We start from the raw sequence: 21,082 nt of genomic DNA, 5'->3' as shown, positions 1-21,082 counted from the left end.
TAATCCTCTAACACCCTATGGGAGATATCTATATCTTTCATCTCATTTCTAAAGTCTGTTTAGGGCTGGTCGTAATTTAAATGATTACAAGCATGTACTTTCCAATTTCTGGTGTCATGTATACACGGTTTGCTTCAAGAGAAAGTTTTTTTTTTTTTTTTTTCCTTCTTCTTTTTCTTTTTCTTTTTTATCATCTTTTATTCTGGAGGATTTCGAACAATAAATCTTTCAAACTCCTACCTTATCCACCATCTATCACTAGGCTTACCCAATATTTTGAGAACAAAAAGTATTTTATCCTTCATTATCTTTGTTTTGCCAAATTCCTACATTATCTTCATGTTATTTTTGTTGGCTTACAATCATATCACGTGCATATTTTGGATTTAACTGGGATTGTTGTTACATTTCAAAGTGATGAGATGAAGTCAACATCATAGTTTGCTTTATAAGATTTGCACAATAATGAAAAAATATCTCATATGAATACGTCAATGTCACAAGTTTAAATGTCTGATATATCCTTAAATATTAATTGTTTAGCAACCACTGGAACATCATGCTTGAGTGATAACAATAAAAATTGCTTTAGATTTCCCATTTGATTATATATATGATTAGATTAAAATAATGCTTTACTCCTACGCACCAAATTATTTTAAATTTCTTTTCTTTATAACTCAGTTGGTCAAAAGCATTTGTTTTTGCATCTGAGGTGTTGATTCAAATCTTTTCCTCATAGTTCAGATGAATTTAAATTAAATTATCTTAGCATTTGTTAAAAAAAAAAAAACTAAAATATCGCTAAAAAAATGGTATGAACTAACCTAAGTAAGAATAATACTTGTGTTCTCCCACTGGGGGAATACACATATCTCACATTTTGCGAATAACGTATATTTTCCTTATATAAACTCCATAATCGGAATCTTTCAATTCTTAATCTTCATTTCAAGATCATCCCTGTGCAAAAATTATTCAAATCGAATGTCATTTAGTCATTCAAATGTGTCAAATAAATGGACTGTTCATTATGAATATGTTACTTGGTGCTAACACCCTTAATTTATTTCGTAAATTTAGATGATTAAACGATTTCCGATTCGAATGATTTTTTATAAGAATGATCCTCAAATGAAGATTAAAAAGTTAAACAGTTTCAATTATAAAATTTGTATAATAGTTAAGAAGTAGAATATGTATCTTCTCCAAGAACAGAAGTAGTATCACAAATAAAGAAGCCCGAATGCACCAAAAAAGAAGGGGGAAAATTATTCAAATCGAATGTCATTTAGTCATTCAATTGTGTCAAATAAATACACCATTATTTGGCAAATGGAACCAAAGTATCAGTGGTATTCGAAGGTGACTCATTTCAAATAATGTAATTAACTACTTCTGTATAAATCAAATTGTAACCTTATGTGTAAGCTTATTCTTTTGCAATATAGTTGTTATCAAAATTTATGATCACAACAACTAAATATGCTATCCAGTAGGAGAAAATTGTCCGTATGCTAAATGAGAGGTGTTGATGTTCAGGCCAATACTTCAGGTAGAGTGGGAAAAGAGAATTAACATTTGGATAGATTATTGGTTCAATATCTAGAGGTCAAGATTGTAGGTTGTAGATTATGGGAGAAATCTGTATCTTTCATCTCATTGCATCCTCCAATAAGAATGGGAGGATGTTGCCAAGTGGCAACCACCTCATTTTCATTTCTAAAGTCTGTTTAGGGCTGGTTGTAATTTAAATGATTACGATCATGTACTTTCTGATTTCAGGTGTCATGCATACACGGTTTGCTTCAAGAGAAAGTTTTTTTTTTTTTTTTTTTTTCCTTTTTTCTTTTTTCTTTTTTGTCATCTTTTGTTCTGGAGGGTTTCGAACAATAAATATAACAAAAGGTATTTTTTATCCTTCATTATCTTTGTTTTGCTAAATTCCTACATTATCTTCATGATATTTTTGTTGGCTTACAATCATATCACATACATATTTTGGATTTAACTGGGATTGTTGTTACATTTCAAAGTGATGAGATAATGTTAAAATCATAGTTTGCTTTATAAGATTTGCACAATAATGAAAAAAATTCTCATATGAATATGTCAATGTTACAAGTTTAAATGTCTGACATATCCTTGATTAAATATTAATTGTTTAGCAACCATTGGAACATCATGCTTGAATGATAACAATAAAAATTGCTTTAGATTTCCCACTTGATTATAAGGAAAACTAATGAAAAGAACTTGAAAACTTCGAGTTTTAATGATAAAGACAAAATAAAGGGTAAAGTGAATAGTACCAGGATTGATTTTTTAGTGTAAAAATGTGGTTTTTCGTTAAAGTGAACAGTACCGTAGACTTTTCGTTAAAACTCCCTTGATTATATATATGATTGGATTAAAATAATGTTCTACTCCTACGCACCAAATTATTTTAAATTTCTCTTCCTTATAGCTCAGTTGGTCAAAAGCATTTGTCTTTGCATATGAGATGTTCATTCGAATCTTCTCCTCATAGTTCAGATGAATTTAAATTAAATTATCTTAGAATTTGTTTTTTTTTTAAAAAGCACTAAAATATCGCTAAAAAAATGGTATGAACTAACCTAAGTAAGAATAATACTCGTGTTCTCCTATTGGGGGGACTACACATATCTCACATTTTGCGAATAACGTATCTTTTCCTTATAAACTCCATAATCGGAATCTTTCAATTCATAATCTTCATTTCAAGATCATCCCTACACAAAAATTATTCAAATCGAATGTCATTTAGTCATTCAAATATGTCTGGGCTGTTCATTATGAATATATTACTTGATGCTAATACCCTTAATTTATTTTATAAATTTAGATGACTAAACGATCTCTGATTCAAATTTATAAGAATGATCCTTAAATCAAAATTAAAAAGTTAAACAATTTCGATTATAAAATTTGTATAATAGTTAAGAAGTAGAATATGTGTCTTCTCCCATAACAAAAGTAGTATCACAAACAAAGAAGCCCGAATGCACCAAAAATGAAGGGGGAAAATTTCTTGTGATTGTGTTGGGCCAGGGTTGAACTATTCCAATTAAAACTACACGTGTCCCGGCCCAAAGGATCAAGCTTATTCTCTCGCTGACTTCCGGGATGCTCAAGTGAAAAGGCCCCCCGTTTGTTTACCGGCTCAGAGACATGCATAAAATATCGCGCTAGCCTGCGACGTGTTTTTTTTTTTTTGGAAGCAAGGGATAACATACCAAGGCACAGAAGCCAAACGAGAACAGAAAAGCCTACTGAGAGGTAAACACCAAGAAGGCAAACTAGTAGTGAACGGGGATACAACATAAAGACACCTTCACCGAGCGGAAGTGTCACCCCAAACACCATCACAACGAAATTAATGTGGACACGGAAGACCATTATTGTGCAAAACATAAATCAATGAAGATAGGGGCCGATCGACCCAAACTGAATCACTCATCTCCGAAAAACCAACCGACGCAAGCTCATGCGCCGCACCATTAGCTGATATGGGCACCCAAGACCAACGACAGTTCTGGAAATCCCCCCCTCCCTCAAGCTCCTTGACCCGAGGCAACAACGTTGTTTGAAATCTACTTAACCTCGTCATCTTTGTTTATTCGAGATATTAATTATAAACGATAATTAAGCTCGAATTAGTGATTAATTGTAACATCCCACATAGCTCAGGGGAGTGATCCTTATATGTATATTTTCATCTCTACCTAGCACGAGGCCTTTTGGGAGCTCACTAGCTTCGGGTTCCGTAGGAACTCCGAAGTTAAGCGAGAAGGGGGCTAGAGCAATCCCATGATGGGTGACCCACTGGGAAGTTGCTCGTGAGTTCCCAAAAACAAAACCGTGAGGGAATGGTAAACCCAAAGCGGACAATATCGTGCTACGGTGGTGGAGCAGGTCCGGGAAGTAATCCGCCCCGGGCTGGGATGTGACATTAATCAATCCCACAACGTTTGCTGTTATATGTGAAAAATAAAGTCGGAGGAACTTGTGCATTCTCTTTATGAAAGTGCGTAACTGTTAAACTATCCAACTAGTTAGGTTGTCATATTCAGGTTTTAAAAAAAATTAGCCACTTGCCGTACGTATGCCCGTGTGTCAATTGGTTATTTTTATTGTTTTATTTTTTTAATTTTGGGAATCCTAATGAAACGCGTTTAGTACTGTTCACTTTTAACGTTAAAGACATTTTTACCTTGAAAAGTCATTTCTGGTACTATTCACTTACACCTTTATTGTGTCCTTTTGTCTTGAGTTTCATTTTTTTTATTTTTAGTTTTCATCTTCCTGAAAACTGAAAGTAAATATAAAACAAGATTTGAGTTAAAAAAAAAAAAAAAAAAAAAAAAAGTGAAAATTAAATGGTTGCCAAATAGTTGCTAGACCCACCTCTTTTGTCTTATTTATCCACCCACCGTAAAAAGTGCAAAAAAACCTAATCATCTTTTCCCATCCTCTGTTGTTCCTAAATATTCCTATGTTTGAAATTTAAAACAAAAATTGAAGATGGAGAAAAAAGCACAAATTCAATAACCACATAGCGGTGGAGCTCATTAGCCAACAACAACCAAACTCACCACCGCACCCGCCATCATTCTCCTTGCTGCCGACCAAATTTTTTCCTCCCATTTTCTTCTTCTCTTTCTCTCCTCCCATGATCCAAATATAAAGACCGTCAATATCAAGAACTATAATTCAAACTTTTTGAGATTATTGCTAAGATCACCATATCGGTTGCAAATCTTTCTCTATCAATCATAGAGAATTAGAGATAGATCTGATTTGGAAATACATGTTAAATATGTCATTAGAATTTGTTCTTATGGTTTTTTATTAGGACTTAAAAGTCATTTTACACAAAATTAAACATGCTTTTAAAATTTTCATAAAAAAAACAGGTGAGAAAATATGATATGTGAGTTGTTTGAGCAGCACTCTTCATCAATAATCTAGCTATTAGAAAATTAGAAATAAACACCACGTGGTAAGCTCATGAGAGTCTATCATTATTCCATCGTGGTAGCGAAATAGTTTTGCTTGTAGTCCTCAAATTAATGTTTTAATTAGCATACGTTAACTCAAGCTATTTATTTTATTAACAATTAAAAACCTGCATGCAAGTCTTTCTAATTACTTGTTCACCTTAACTTACATAATTTCACGAAGTCAAAACAAAAAAATAATCTAAAAACCTGATGGTGGCTAATCTAACATCTAATCTGACAAAATCTATCGTTTGACAAAAAAAAAAAAAAAAACACACTGAAATAATCTCGATTGAGAAGAAAAATCAAACTACATACTTTAGCTGTGTACATCAATATAACTTTACATATGTGGCAAGTAGTTTCTCATCTTTGTCAGCCCCATTACTTTTTTTTTTTTTTTTTTTTTTTAAGAGAATAACTGGTGATGAAGTCATGACAGTTTATTTTTTATTTTTTTTATTTGAATCAGAAAAACTCATAGAGACATTTTAGCTTTCCTTTAATCATCATTGTGTGATTCTAATACTAAAAATCGAATTTAAAACGAATAGTGTGAAATACGAGTTTGAAATTTGTCCTAACTGCTGAGTCATTCCGCGGTGGCTTCTTTTATCACCTCCATTTTAAAGTTATATGTTTGTTTGGATTATTTGACAAATTGTTTACTCCCAAACAAGTAGCCAAACTAAAACGCGCCGACTTTTTCTATGAACAAAACGAAAAAGGTTACGACTTTTTTGGGAACTAGCCAAGTTATTCTTCGTTCGATTACATCCAGCTCAACATTTCTACAAATAAAACAAAATAAAATCGATGTTTTCATTTTTTGGATTGTATTATGCCATGTTAAATAATGCGTTTATCTCATTAAATGTTTTTTGTATGTATAATTTCCTTTTTTTGAGTTACAAGGAGGCTCAAAGGCCGAGCAAAACGCTAAACAAAAAAATATTCATCAATTAAAATGATTTACACAAATAGCAGAATTCCTAGCAACCCTAATTGAATACTTGGATGAGGAGGTTCTTCGAACACAACACACTCAAAGTTCAACAGTAAAACTTATTTGAAAATGCTTTTAAAATATCTGAAAACTTTTCTAGTGAAAATATCTTTATAACCAATCTTTAATCAAAATGCAAATGAATTTTGAAAAAACACTTCTAGTACTTTGAAACCTAAAAACACTTTGATTTATTTTAAAAATATTTTCAAACGAAACCAGTTTCGCCAAACCATCATCTTTCTGTCTGACTCAGTTCACATTGATCAAACTAAGAGACACGTCAAATGACAAATAATGATGATTCAATTTTATGTTTTTAAATATAGAAAGTTTGAAATGTAAAATAAGAAATTTAAAATGACAATAACATTTCCTAAAAAATATTATATTACAAAACAAGTGATATATAATATATACACACACACAACACTTGGTGGGCCATGAATTACAAAACTTTCGTACACGTCACGTCATCTGCAACATTCATAAAACAAAGACGACAGTCACGGGACTCGGAGGAACCTGAAAGCCTGACGGCGTCTATCCACGACAATATTCTCGTTCTCCGATAATTGCCTCGCCGGAATGTGCTATATCACTCCGGTTCTCCACCTCCCGATTAATTTGTGGTGAATTTTAATTGCCGCAAATCACAGCCACGCGAATTGAATTTCCCAATTTCTGTTTATGCTCCATGATCCATCACTGATCATTCAGCACCCAAACAACGTCTTATGGTTCATCAGTTACGTGTTAATTGAATTTAATTGAAAAAGATTCGATTTTCATGCTTAATTAAGAGCACTGGAACTTGGGTTGATCGAGTTTTCTTCTAATTTGGTGTTATTTTTGAAAACTTGGGAGAAATTGAAGCTGAAATTGTGTTGCTTGATCGTGTTAGTTTGAATTTTCCGGGAATCGGAAAGTTTGGTTCTGTGATTTTTGTGGGAAATGAGATCAGAGAGACGACAATGAACAAGTCGAGAAAGGTAGGGAAGTATGAGGTGGGGCGGACGGTTGGCGAAGGGACATTCGCCAAGGTTAAATTTGCGAGGAACTGCGAGACGGGCGAAAGCGTGGCCATGAAGATTTTGGCCAAAAGCACCATTCTCAAGCACAGAATGGTTGATCAGGTGATTCACCTTTTTCTCTTCCCTTAAATAATTGTGTCTGGGATTGCAGATGTGAGCGTAGCCACATTGGACAGAACAGATGCGCTCTCCATATGCACCCGACTTCAAATCCCCATATCCGCAGTTCATAGTTTTTTTAGATTAGTGTATATTATAAAAACCGTTGTGTTTATGGAGTAGGCTAACTTCTATTCATGTTTCAGATTAAAAGAGAGATATCAATAATGAAGATTGTCAGGCATCCTAATATAGTAAGGCTGCATGAGGTATGGTTATGCCATTCTGAATTAATGCCTCATTTCCGAGGACTTCTGTGAATATTTGGAAATTTGTATGCTATATTTGCGTCTTGGCATCTCCGCTGATGTTCATTTTTTAATTTGGCCCTGTTTCTCTATGCCTTCTCCCTTCGAAATTCTAGGTTTTGGCTGGTCGAGCAAAGATATTTATAATTCTCGAGTTTGTAACTGGAGGAGAATTGTTTGATAAAATTGTAAGGCTACTTCTTCAAGATTCGGACCATCATTATAATCAGTACACTTACATTCCTATAGGCGTGTCGTTATGTTAGAAAATTTTAACAATTAAATTTTTGTCTACAGGTTCACCAAGGAAAGCTTCCTGAAAATGAATCCAGGAAATACTTTCAACAGCTTGTGGATGCAGTTGCCCACTGTCACAGTAAGGGTGTGTACCACAGAGACCTGAAGGTGCAAACCAATATTCTGTTGGCGCTATTTTCCAATTGCTTTTGTGGCTTCTATACAGTGCTGTGGTTCTAATAGTTTCTCTTTCTTTTCCTTGTGATGTACATTTACAGCCCGAAAATCTTCTCCTTGATGCTTATGGAAATTTGAAGGTTTCTGATTTTGGACTAAGTGCATTGCCCCTGCAAGTAAGGATGATCTTGTTATGTTAATATTCAATCACACTTGAGAATTTTAATTTTATGCGTATGATTTTCTTGTACTTTACCCTTTCTTCTTTTCTCCTCATCTCTCTCTCTGACCAATGCTCCTGTGTTTCCTAATCCTTGAGCAGGGGGACAGTCTTCTTCGCACCACATGTGGAACCCCAAACTATGTTGCTCCTGAGGTAAAATTTCTAGAAACTTCACTGCTGTATTCACACCTTCCACTTGATGAGATAGCTATCTTGTCAATTCATAATTTGTGCAAAAAAAACAATAATTATAGAAGTCAGCTGGAGAGAACAAAATCTTATGCTAAATATGTTTTGTTACCAATGCCCAACAGGTGCTCGGCGATCAGGGTTATGATGGAGCTGCTGCTGATATTTGGTCATGTGGGGTCATCCTGTATGTTCTGATGGCTGGATACCTCCCATTTGATGAGACAAATCTATATAACCTCTATAGCAAAGTATGTTTACATTGTTCTACTTAGTAAGAATTATGGTTATACAACGTTTGGAATGTTCATGTCTAACACAATGGTTTCCTTCACTATTTCAAACATTTTGCACAGGAACTTAATTTTTGTTTTGTTTTGTGCCTTTGAGATGTCTTGTATGTTGTAACTATCCTATTGCATGCCTACTCACATACTTGAAAATGCTGTATAACAGTATCAACAATGCAACCAAGATAGGATCCAGAACACATTTATAATTTTATGACCCTTAGGAATGCGGATTTGGTCCCTCCCGTCATTCCTTCAATGTTTTTTTTTTATATGGACTCTGTGGATATTGCTAGAGAGTATGAGATTCTAACTCTTTTGTTGTCTTGTCTGTAGATTACTGCAGCAGAGTTCTCCTGTCCATATTGGTTTTCTCCCAAGGCAAATAAATTGATACATAAGATACTTGATCCCAATCCTAAAACTGTGAGTATATTCAGATGTTAGTTTTTTTTTTTGCCAATTGATTAAAGGTCTATATGATTAACTTCACACTATATTTTATTGATCAAATTCAGCATCATTATACAAGTATTAATAAAATTAATTCTAATTTTTTGGAAGCCATACGGCGATAGCGTATGCGTTATAATCGAGCGAAAAAACTGGTTTCTACAATCAGTTAAAGGAAAAGAAAAGAAAAAAGAAAATCTACATTTTTTGGAGTGTTAAGGATTTTCCTAACTTTGTTTAACTGGTTCATGTGTTAATGCAGCGAATTCGGATTGATGTCATCAGAAATGATCCATGGTTTAAGAAAAATTATGCTCCTGTCAAATATAGAGAAGATGAGGAAGTAAGCTTGGATGATGTTCGTGCAGTCTTTGAGGATATTGAGGTTGGTTAATGTTTCTTTTGTGTTATACACTTTTTAAGAAATCTTCTAATGCATAGTTGTAAAGTTTTGTGATTTACGTTATGGTGAAGTACAGATTAGTAGGATGCGGTAAACTAGTGATAACCTAATGTCTGCAGAGACGTATTTAATTGGCATAGTTTATGCATTTCAAAGTCTATTTCATAACTAAAGAAGAAAGTATTTCTACACTATTGGTATTATGTCACAGGATCAATATATAGCGGAGCGGTCAGAAATTAAGGATGGTGGTCCTTTGTTAATGAATGCGTTCGAGATGATTACCCTATCCCAAGGGCTAAATCTATCCGCATTGTTTGACCGAAGACAGGTATGGTTGTATACTTTCAGCACTTGTGCTGCCACACATTTACTCCCTTGCCCAATTATTGGCCAGCCCTTAACTTATTATTTTGTTAAAACTTATAAAGCTCTTACCTTTTGCAGGATTATGTAAATCGGCAAACCCGATTTGTTTCCCGCAAACCAGCTCAAATTATAATTTCAAATGTAGAAGCTGTTGCAGAATCAATGAGTCTCAAGGTCCATACGCGCAATTACAAGGTATTATTGCACCTCGGCTTCAGATGTCCAACATTGACTAGTGTTCTTAGTTGAGGTTTGAGTATGATTGGTTGGGTTACCCTAGTACTTTGTATTGGAAACTAGTGTGTACTCTGGATGATGCTACCTGAAAATCTTTTGGTTCCTTTTTCACCTTTTATTTAACATCACATTTAATTTCGTGTTTGAATTTTTGCACCGCAGACAAGACTTGAAGGAATATCAGCAAATAGGACGGGACAATTTGCAGTTGTCCTCGAGGTAATCTTTAAGATTGTCAGCATAACCACTGTAATTATGTTCCCAAAGGAGGACTGGATTCAGTACAACTACTATTTAACTTGATCGTTATCTTTTGCATATAGGTTTATGAAGTTGGACCATCCCTTTTCATGGTAGATGTTCGAAAGGCCGCCGGAGATACTCTTGAATATCATAAGGTTAGCTTCTAGTGGATGCCATAAATTCAATTCTAGTTCGTTGTTGTTTGCCTGTCATACTTGGCTGCTACACTATGTGATCGTTTGACGAGTCTCAAGTACTCAAAAAAGCATTCCGTGATTCGTATTTTGTTTCTCCTTGTACAATATTTCTTTGAAGATTGCATACTCGCATCAGTTAATTTATCTTTCCTGTGATTCTTTACGGTTCGTTTTGCAGTTTTACAAGAATTTCTGTGCCAAATTAAAAGATATTATTTGGAACCCAAAAGAGGGTAAGGATAGTTCGAATCTTCTTAGAACAAGGGCTTGCTGATCCATTTCCTTGGGTGTGAATCAAATCAGTGAGCAGACCAACAAAGGAAGGCTATTTCTCTAGCGACATGTTCTGAAGCTAGCGTGTCCTTCACATGTTGTATTTGCTTGTAATTTTGTTCTGTAAGTTTGTCGTTTCGATATTATTAACCCTAAAAACATGAAGAAGAAAAATGTAGCTGATTTCCGTTGAGAGATATCGCCATGTATTTATTATCCGCCGAACATGATTCGCAGAATGTATAAATCGTGAAGATTGTTCATTTTGTCCACCATTACAGCAGTTTCTTAATGTTTTCAACAAGTATTCTCTCTTGCATCGACATTTTCACTTTAGAAAGTATGTCCTATCACTAAATGTATATGTGTAACTACGTTTTTATTTCTCATCACATCATATGTTTATATACAACTCGTGGCACCCGAGAATTTCTCAAAGTTTCATCTGTTGAGTTATGTTGCTATATGGGTATTGATGAGAGCCACAAACATATGATTATATACACCGACGAGACTCAAAGAATCTCGTCGAGTTATATTGTAATGATTTTAATGGAAATCCAACCCAAAATTCTGTGCAAATGAATGTTTTCAAGTAATCACAATGAAAGCAGCAACAATCCAAAGGGCTTCCCTGCCTCAATATTAAAGAGCAATCCATGGAAGGACTCCAGAGCTCATAAGTCTTTGTATCAACATCATAGCTGCTTGAGTACATAGGAAGCAGGGACTCCTTGAAACTTGATTTTTTAGAATACAAACTATATCTGGCGAAGGTGGAATCGAGTCAGAAGACCGCACGATCTCTGACACAAGTAAATGCTCTTAATCACTTAAGCTACAAGCTGCTTGTAGAAACATCGTTACATTAAACTAAAATCTAATATATTCAAGGATGGAACAACTTGTTCCCGCATCTGCATTTCCATGAGAGGAGATAATAGCTCTCATCTCCTTGATAAGTTGTTGCCTTGAGATTACTGCTCTTGTGGTGTGAAGAAGCAACCAGAGTGGCCGTACAAGGCCTGCAACTCATGCATTTGTTCACACATTGCGGCGGCCTCGATCCCAGCACCGTCTTCATTTGATTTTTTAACCGTTGATCACCATCTCTCTTCAACATTGACTCAGCTACATTTCAAGGGAGAAAATAATTAGAAGAACCAAGATACATATTCAGGAGGAACAGTTATTCACACACCAAAAGAATTGTCATGATGGAGAAGGAGTCCACGACAACTAATTTGGAGTGCTAATAACAATTCTTTTTTAACAGAGTGATGTCTCGACTTAAATGGGTTCGTTTCGGTTACCTGAAATGGAAGGAAAGAATGTGAGAAACAAGATAATGACTGTGATCCTTAACCCATTTGGGCATTTTCTTAAAGAAGCCATCAATGGAAAAGGAAAAGAAGCAGCAGCTATGGTTTATGAGTGTGACTTTGATCACTGGCTGAAGCAATGCATCTTCTGAGTTTTGATGGAAGGATGATATTGTTTTTTAAGCTTTTTTTCTGGAGCAAACTGGCAGTTTATCTGACTTTAGGTTTCAGTGTGAATGACTGAAGTTACAAGTTTTTCTGCCTAAATTGACTTTTCCTTGCCTTCTTTTACAAATTATTGGTGTACAATTGCCCCTCCACCTTTTCATCATGCAAACCCCGTATCCCCATTTGCTTTCTTCTCTGTTAAATAACATATATGAACTTCAATTTCGTAAAAAATTTCAGTAGAACAGTCTGACTACATTATTTGTAAGACAACTCTAGCAAGAACATGAATATATTCGACCCCATATTAATTCTACTAGTGTAAAATATGACATGTCAGCAATCCCGCTGAAATTTCTCTGCTAAATCTTGACCCCATGTGAATGGAAAGTAGCTAAAGATATACAACTCCGCAGAGAGTTGGAAGATAGTAGGTTTTAAAACCTAAAAGCATTTTCTACACAGGGTGTTACCAAGTTTTCTTAAGTTGTAAACTTTGCATTAATTGCCATGCCAATCACCATGATCACATTGATTGATGAGGAACTGTGTACCAACTCAAAAGTGAAGAGCTCATGCTCATGCTTCCAGGAGTTGCACAGATAAACTTACATTTTGCAGTGGTGTGCCATAAAAAAGAAAAGAACTATTTTTTTAATTTCTTTTTTTTGTGATAAACGACGATCTTTTAGTATGCTCTGGTGTACTTTATAGACGACATCGACCATACTATAAATTTTTATTTTAGTGAGGGCGAAAGAGAAACAACAATTTGCTCAAAAGGCCTCATCAATCCCTGTGTTTTCTTATAAGATTAAGAATGGCATGAGTGGAATTCTAATAATTTTCTTTGTCTAGAAACAGGGAAGATTCTGTGCACAGAGACAGTCTAACTGCTCAACATCTGAGGCTTCAGAAGAACCACATGCTGAGAGGACGCAGCAATAGTGGGCTATCAATCCCCCTACCACAAATCACGCGTTTAAACGTATCTTATAAAAGCATGAGATTATTTTATGTTCCAATCTTATCAACCACACGTGATTTCATTCAATTCGATTGCGTTAGTTAAATAGCCCTACTAAAGTTTCTTTTAGCACGAATATATTTTAATCTCATTCGACCGCACCTGATCCCATCTAATTGCGCTAGTTGGACATTTTTACCCAAGTTTCGCTTAGAGATACATAAGGACAAAGAGTCATTCAGATGATAAAAGAATCAACACTGTAGCCATATGCCGTTCTTTCACCAGACCAGAAAAGATGGCTGCTTTGCTTGCTTTCACTACCTTGGGTAGCTCAACCACTACTCAGTCACCAGTTGCATCACTCTGACATTTCTACCACCTCACCTCACCACCATGTCTTCATTGTAAACAACAAAGGAGATACCACCACCACCACCACCTCCAAGTTTCCAACTGTTGCCCTCTAAAATCTCATGAAGTGTCATTCATTTAAAAGTGAATTCGGTCAACTAACCAGAGCACATGCGCCGTTCGTTTACCCTAAGAGAATCGTAAGTACAGATGTTGCATGTTGCCTCTCTCTCGATCGGGTGGAACTGCGGACGGAGACGAGAAAAAAAAAAGATGGATGGAGATTCTGTTTCCTCTTTTTTCTCTCTTCCCTCTCCTCTTACATTTTTTTTTTCTTTCTTTTTCTTTTCTCTCTATAAAGATGAAATCTTGAGCGTGCAAACAGGGAGAGAGAAGGGAAGGAAGAAAAAGAAGAGAGAATCCTTATCCAAAAAAAGATACAACAAGCCATCTGTGTATAAAATGACATTCATTTCGATGTCTACTAGGCAAATTAATTAAGGCAGGTGCACCGTCATTTAGTATTATAGTCTAGTGATGTTCCTTTTAAGTGAAAAACCTTAAGTTCGATTGCGAAATTGAATCACATTATTGCTAGTCCGTTGTAATGCTAAACCAACTTCCTCCTCTTCGTGACGCTAAACCAACCCCCTCCTCTTTATCGTAGATAATATCATTTGTTTAAAAAAAAAAAAAAAAAATTAAGGCAGGTGCACCACCCGTGTACGCTTATGAGAATCTGTGTACCATTGCCGCATGCTGCCTCTCTCAATCGTGTGGAACCACGGATAGAGACGAGAAAAAAAAAGAAATACAAAACCAAAACCAAGTCATTTCTCTATGAGTTACTTACTATCACCATTCTTTTCCAAAACCAAAACCAAAACCAAAACCATAAGCCTCAGTTTTTGTTTTTGGTTTTCAATTTTCATAACTTAGTGGTGAGGACATAAGATCCAAGAGAGAGAATCATCAATCACGTGTATATAAGAGAAATGCATCCCACATAAATAGAGGAAAAAGCTAATTACATTACTAGTAGGTGCAGAGTACAATTCATAAACATGGAGAAACCTGCAAAACTACGACTTGGTTGGGAAAAATAACAACCCTAAAACAAGGTTGCCATGGCAGAACGACAGGAGTCGCTGCCACCAACGAAGCCCAAAACGCAGGAGAAACCCCATCCCTTGAACCGCACAAAGCATCGAAACACTACATATGCGCATGAAAAGGGAAAACTAGTCCCGTAAACATGTGCAAGCCCGTAAACATAAACACAAACGAAAACTAAGATCTCAGACAACAGACTCCCATCAGACTGAAAATATGTAAAGCTTAATCAAACACGCCGACTAAGGAATGAGGGACGAAGCTAAAAACACCACGTAAACCATCCAGCGGAACAAAAAGAGGACCGAACGCAAGTGGAAACACCTTATATCAGCGGTTGGTGGACTGTATTCTAGGGGAACCATGGCGGTGAAGAGAGGCAACCTCCCATTGATGGGAGGCTAAACAGCGGAAACAGGCTTTCCCGTTTGAGAAAGCCTGCAAAAAAATGATGATTATCTGCCAAAGTCCCCCTGGAAAACAACCAAGCCGCTTATCTACCGGCAAGGCCACTACCAATGGACCAAAAATTATGTATGCAGAACGTGGATACGCGTGTGGACTGACCGTGTGAGCTTAACATCTAAGAACTGCCGAATGTAACCCGAATTCCATTGATTTCTTGATCTTACCCCTACTTCATATCTGCTTCTCTCCTTCGCTATATAGGCGTATTGTTCTGTTCCTCATTAGGCCAAGATATCACATCTCCACAAGCTGTCCACAAGCAGCTCAATTGATCTGTTGCTGATAGCAGTACAATGTTGGAGATTCAACCCCATCAAGGTCTGGCCCAATTTTTTCAGGGAAGGGAGGCTTTTGTGTGAGATTTCGGAACAGCTAGAAATGGAAAGGACTTGCAAGTTGATCTGCTCTGCGGAAGAAAGGGCAGCAAGGCCAGAGTCAGTGATTGCACACTTCGACACATCTAGCTCACGAAGAAACAAGCAGTTGTTTGCGATTGTCACCAAGCTTGCATCAGTAATCTTCCTGCACCCATCAAGATTCAGTACCTCTAGGGTTTCCCCATGCAGACTAACCAACGACACAACAACTTTATCCGTCAAATTCAAGCATCCGTTAAGATTCACTTTGACAAGCCCTTCCTCCAAGCTCTCGAGAAGTGAGAGAATCCCTGCATCTGTCATTCCATATAGACCACTCAAGTCTATATTATGTAGCTGAGGGCACAACCTTCCTACCATGGCCAGGCTAGCACTACCGAACCCAGGGCAGTTTCGGATGGACAAGGATCGAAGTGATCTGCAACTAGAGGTCATAGGTACTGCTAAACTTACATCCTTGATTCCCATGCACTTCACTAAGGTGAGAGATCTCAGCTTTTCTCCGCAGTTTGTGAGGGCAGAAATTATTCCCGATTGTGTCACCCTGTTACACTCCTCCAGTTGCAGGCTCTCAAGTGATCCTGCAGCTTTGGCAAAAGCTACCAGCCCGTTGTCGGATACAAAGCAACACTTGCGAAGACACATCTGCTTCAAACTTGTGCATCCCTTGCCAATGGCTTCAAGACTGACATCTGTTGTTCCCCGGCATGATGTGATTGTCAATGAAACCAGATTCTGCAAAGCTTGAGCATTACCCATGACCCAAAAACCTTTCTCGCTAACATTCTGGAGACCACTGAGAACTAAATTGGTAACAGCGTTTCCATAATGTCCAATCACGGCAAGAGAGAAATCCGTGATGTTCAAAGCCTGAAGCTTTAACTTCATCAGCACGGAAGAAGCTGATGATAACAGACTAGATACTCCATGATCGCCAACAAGAACGCAGTCCCTGACAGATACGGACTGCAACTTGGAGCAAGACTTTCCAATAGCTTGCAAGCCCTCGTTCCCAATCCTTGAACACGATTCGATATTCAAAGAATTTAAATTTGGGCAGTTCTCTGCGATTGCAATCAAACCCTTGTTGGAAATTGAAGGGCACTGGCAAAGATCAAGCTTCTCCAACAAAGGGCATCCTTTAGCAATCTCAATCAGGCCTTCGTCACCAACGGAAGAGATGTTCCACAATGAAAGAGACTTGAGAGAAGGGCATCCCTGAGCAACTGCCGAGAGGCCAAGGTTGGTAACTCCACGGAATGAGTTGCTACCTCGGATCGATAGCTTTCCTAGTCCTCCACGGCTACTGGTTCCAACAGCAATAGCAGCAATTCTAATATCCGTTGCTTTCTTCCCTTCCAAGCACCTTGTGAGGAAACCATCATTTTCCTGTTCTTGATCTTCATCACCAGTGATCATTTCAGCGTCATCGGAATTGTCGACAACAGGGCTCTTGCATAGATCAACCTTCCGGATACTGCTTAAGAGCATAAGCCACTTCTTAGAGACGGATGCACAAGAGCTCCTCTCTTTACCACCCTTGAGGCGCCTGAAAATCTCAAAGAGGCATTCATCGGGAAGAACGTTGATTGACGGATTCTTAACTTGTTCAAAATCGCTCCTTCCAGAGGCGTATTGGGAACTGATGCGCGCCCGCTTGCTAGGAGGGCAATACACATCCACATGGGAGCCCATTGACAACAGGCAACCCAAATCCATGGGATTTGAGTAAAAAGAACCCCCAGGGTAGAAATCATCGTCACCTGGAAAAACCCAAAAACAAAAACTAAATTCAGCTACAAGTATCCACAAATTCGTTCAAAACCAGAAATTCTTCATGCCAAATCTTAAGTCTTAACAAAATTACAGGCTTTCCTATTGAATTTAATTTGTAAGGATTACCATTCAATGTAACTTACTATACAATCCTATTGAATCTACAATACTCCTGATTGGGATTTCTCAGCTAATTTTTTCCCCTAAAAACTCATAAAGGTATGAGATTTCTGAACATAACAAACATCCAAAGCACACTACATAAGATCTTCAACAACTTTAAGACATTTGAAAATTCAACCAGCCATTAAATCTAAGCATTCTTCAACCACCAAGGGACCAAAAGATTAAAGCTATAGAACATACAGATCAATACGAATTGGATACAAAGTTTACAACTTTAACACCAACCCATTTAAACTAAACCAAGATTAACAAAACCCATAAAAGCAACTGACCAAAATTCACCAAAACTAGATCAAAATCCCACATAATTAAAAGCAAAAAGAAAAGAAAAAAAAACAGAGACTCACCACTAGAATTAACGAGGGCAGGCATGGTCGCGGGCTCGTAACAATCCACGAGAATCCAGAGATTTCAAAAGCAAACAAGTCGAAGACGAAAAGCGTTGAGATTAGAGCGATGAGGGCACGGAGCATTTGGGGAAGAACCCTAGCAAGTAGGGAAAAAAATGGAGGTGGAGAAGGAGGAAGAGGAAGAGCGTGTTGAAATTGAAATGTGGGAAGGTGTGGGGGAGTCTGGGTATATATGTGTCATTGGGAGAAGATTATATGGGGAAAAGGGAAGTACGGAGGTGTCGCTCTCACCTTCTCTCTTTCTCTCTCCTTCTCTCTCCTCTCATACATCTGATTCTGCTACGTGCATTGTATCCTTCCTCAATACCAGTCACCCCCTGTTCTAACCACTTCCCCCCAGCCCAATACCTCCAAACCGGAAACCGGCATTCCTTTTATTTTTTTATTTTTTTTCCTTTTTTGTTTTATGACATTTTTATTTTCGATGTTTTTCCTCAAATTTTTTCCCTCCGTATCTTCTCTTCTTAGTGTCACAGGCTTCATAAAAAATAATTAAATAAAAATACCCCTTAAATAAAAAACTTCAAAAGCAATCCAAAATAAAACATCAAATGTGACATAGGTATTTTTGTCATTTTACAATGTTTTTTAATAATTAATTTTTTTTGTACTTTTTTTTTTAAATATTTAGTACCTCACATAAGCTAGCAATAATGTGATTTAATCAGTTGTTCATTAAATATTATTTTCTTGATTTTTAAACACGTTTAAAACATTTTAAGAGGCGTGTGATGCCGGTTATAAAATAAATATTTTGCACGCGGATAATAATGTGATTAAATTAGTTGTCAAATGGTTGTTTTTTTTTTTTTTTGAACAAACGATATTATCTACACTAAGGGGGTGGGTTTATCCTCACAATGGGCAATCAATAATGTCTTTCAATCAGTTGTTTATTAAATATTATTTTCTCTATTCTTAATATAAATTCAATAGAGACCGATTTTATTATGTGGATTCAGCTGCTTTAATTGGTTTATGAGGGGTTTCTTCTAGCATGATCTAAGATTATTCATTTACTTCAAATATTTGACTTTCCTTTTGTCAATTTACGCCTATAAATATATTTAAAACGTGTAAGTCGCGCGTACTATGCCATGATTCAAAAAATGTTTTTTGCAAGCGCCTGAACGTGTGCATGAAAGCTTGTATATATAAAGCCAACAAGCCCAATAAATAGTGTTTTTTGGTGTCACAAGCTTCAGCAAAAATAATTGAACAAAAATGCCCCTCAAACAAAAAACTTCAAAAGCAATCCAAAATAATACATCAAATGTGGTAAGGGTATTTTCATCATTTTAACAGTGTTTTTTAATAATTAAATTTTTTTTGTACAATTTTATTTTTATTTTTTATAATTAGTACCTCATAATAGGCTAGCAATAATGCGATTCTATAATTTGTTCATTAAATATTATTTTCTCTATTTTTAAGCACGTTCAAAACATCTTCATATACGTGTAATGTCGGTTATAAAAAAGGTTTTTCGCACGCGCATAATAATGTGATTAAATTAGTTGTCAAACGATTTTTTTTTAACAAACGATATTATCTACACTAAGGGTTTCTTCTAACATAATCTAAGATTATTCATTTACTTACAATATTTAACTTTTCTTTTGTCAATTCACGTATATAAATACATTTAAAATGTGTAAGTAGCGCATAGCACGTCGTGATTTAAAAAATGTCTTCTACACGCGTGTGAGCGCGTGAGTGAAGGCTAGTTAAAAAAGAAAGAAATATGTATTGATTATTTTCACAAAGCGATATTCTATATTATTCTAATGTACGGATATACGAAAAAATAAGATACAAATTTGTGCACAATGAGACCAGCATGCTGGTTTGTTTAATTGGCCTAATTGACATTTGTTACCTAGTTCTTCGGGTATTTTTTTCACAGACCATTTGTATTAAGAATAAAGAATCCAACAAGTTTTTCTTAGTTAGAAATATGCCCTAAAAAAGAGAAAATGAACAAAAAATGGAACTACGGGTTTACAACAACTTGTGCAAATGGCAATTTCATATAGCAAAATTAGTATGAGACTAAAAGGTAATTAGCAAGTGCTTATGTTGGTACATTTGTATGATTAGATGTACATGGACATGGCTAAAAACATGGGTATAGCGAATCTGTGTGCTTTCCTAGGATAAATCTTCCCTAATATGCAACGAGGATAAAGACGCTCCTCTCCTAATTTGGATAGAAAAAATATGTCTAAATTGGATTACCACGTATGTGGACATAGCTAAATACATGGGTATAGTGAAATTGTGTATTTTCCTAGTTGGGGGAATATACTTTCTCTATTTATGTCGTAACGGCTTTACAACGGAGATAGGAAAGCTCCTCTCCTCTTCCGTATACCAAAAATTATGACTTGATTGCATTAGAGATTCCAACTATTTGTTATGTTAGGAAAAATTGAACTCTAAACTTTTCTTGCTGCTTACGTTGGTAGATCGAACTTTAAACATAACGTAATTGCCCACCCTTGGTTAACACACAAGTTAAAAGCAAATTGAGGATTATACACTTGTCTATTAATCGCAAATTGGGGATTTATACATTTATATATTATTCATTTTCTCAATCACCAAACAAAGCATAATGATTCAATTTCTGAATCACACTCTTCAGTATTGTGTTAGAGGATCAAATTATTTCACCTTAATTACGATTAAAGTACACGATAAATAATAAAAAAAAACTGCAAAAGATCAAGAGTTGGAGAGCAACGCTCAGGAGTTGGAGAGCAGCGCAAGGTAACTTAGTGTGAGGAATCACGGGACATGGTACGTATCAGACATCTTGATTGAAGATAGTTTTATTGAATGCTTATATCTTTTTCTCTTTTATTCTATAATGCTAGCCTCTATTTTCTTGCTCCGAATTGAAAGTTTTGGCAATATTTTTTTGGAGTTTCTCTTCTTGTTTATGTTCTATTATCTATACGTATTTTATTGACATCTTAATAAATATCGTATTTTCCATAAAACTAAATCTGAATACACTGATACTTGCTAATTTGGCTCGATTATAAGTTTGGAAATTAGTTTAGATTAATTAATATACATTTATACATGTTCTGTTGTTTGTGAAATTGGTACTTGATGATCAGGTTCATTCATCTAGGAATAGCGCGTTTAAATAGACTTAAGAGACAAGTGTT

General features: G+C 36.0%; 2 protein-coding genes across 2 annotated transcripts; one reads left to right on the top strand and one right to left on the bottom strand.

The window, feature by feature from the left end:
• The first annotated feature begins 6,465 nt into the window (after positions 1-6,465).
• Positions 6,466-11,066, top strand: LOC137741804 (CBL-interacting serine/threonine-protein kinase 24). Its single transcript, XM_068481524.2, has 14 exons — positions 6,466-7,166; positions 7,370-7,432; positions 7,588-7,659; positions 7,769-7,876; positions 7,987-8,061; positions 8,208-8,261; positions 8,423-8,548; positions 8,924-9,013; positions 9,303-9,425; positions 9,655-9,774; positions 9,891-10,007; positions 10,212-10,268; positions 10,373-10,447; positions 10,668-11,066. The coding sequence occupies exons 1-14, from the start codon at positions 7,005-7,007 to the stop codon at positions 10,761-10,763; spliced, it is 1,338 nt and encodes a 445-aa protein (XP_068337625.1). The 5' UTR covers positions 6,466-7,004; the 3' UTR covers positions 10,764-11,066.
• A 3,518-nt stretch (positions 11,067-14,584) lies between these two features.
• On the bottom strand, positions 14,585-18,227 carry LOC137707665 (EIN3-binding F-box protein 1). The gene is made up of 2 exons (XM_068446577.2): positions 17,841-18,227; positions 14,585-17,294 (listed from the first exon to the last, which is right to left on the bottom strand). The coding sequence occupies exons 1-2, from the start codon at positions 17,863-17,865 to the stop codon at positions 15,376-15,378; spliced, it is 1,944 nt and encodes a 647-aa protein (XP_068302678.1). The 5' UTR covers positions 17,866-18,227; the 3' UTR covers positions 14,585-15,375.
• Positions 18,228-21,082: the final 2,855 nt, after the last annotated feature.

This window comes from Pyrus communis, chromosome 15 (genome assembly GCF_041283825.1).
Source record: "Pyrus communis isolate YQ-2024b chromosome 15, ASM4128382v1, whole genome shotgun sequence".
Taxonomy (NCBI): domain Eukaryota; kingdom Viridiplantae; phylum Streptophyta; class Magnoliopsida; order Rosales; family Rosaceae; genus Pyrus; species Pyrus communis.
The sequence above is the reverse complement of the archived record's forward strand: the minus strand, read 5'-3'. Positions and strand labels throughout refer to the sequence as shown.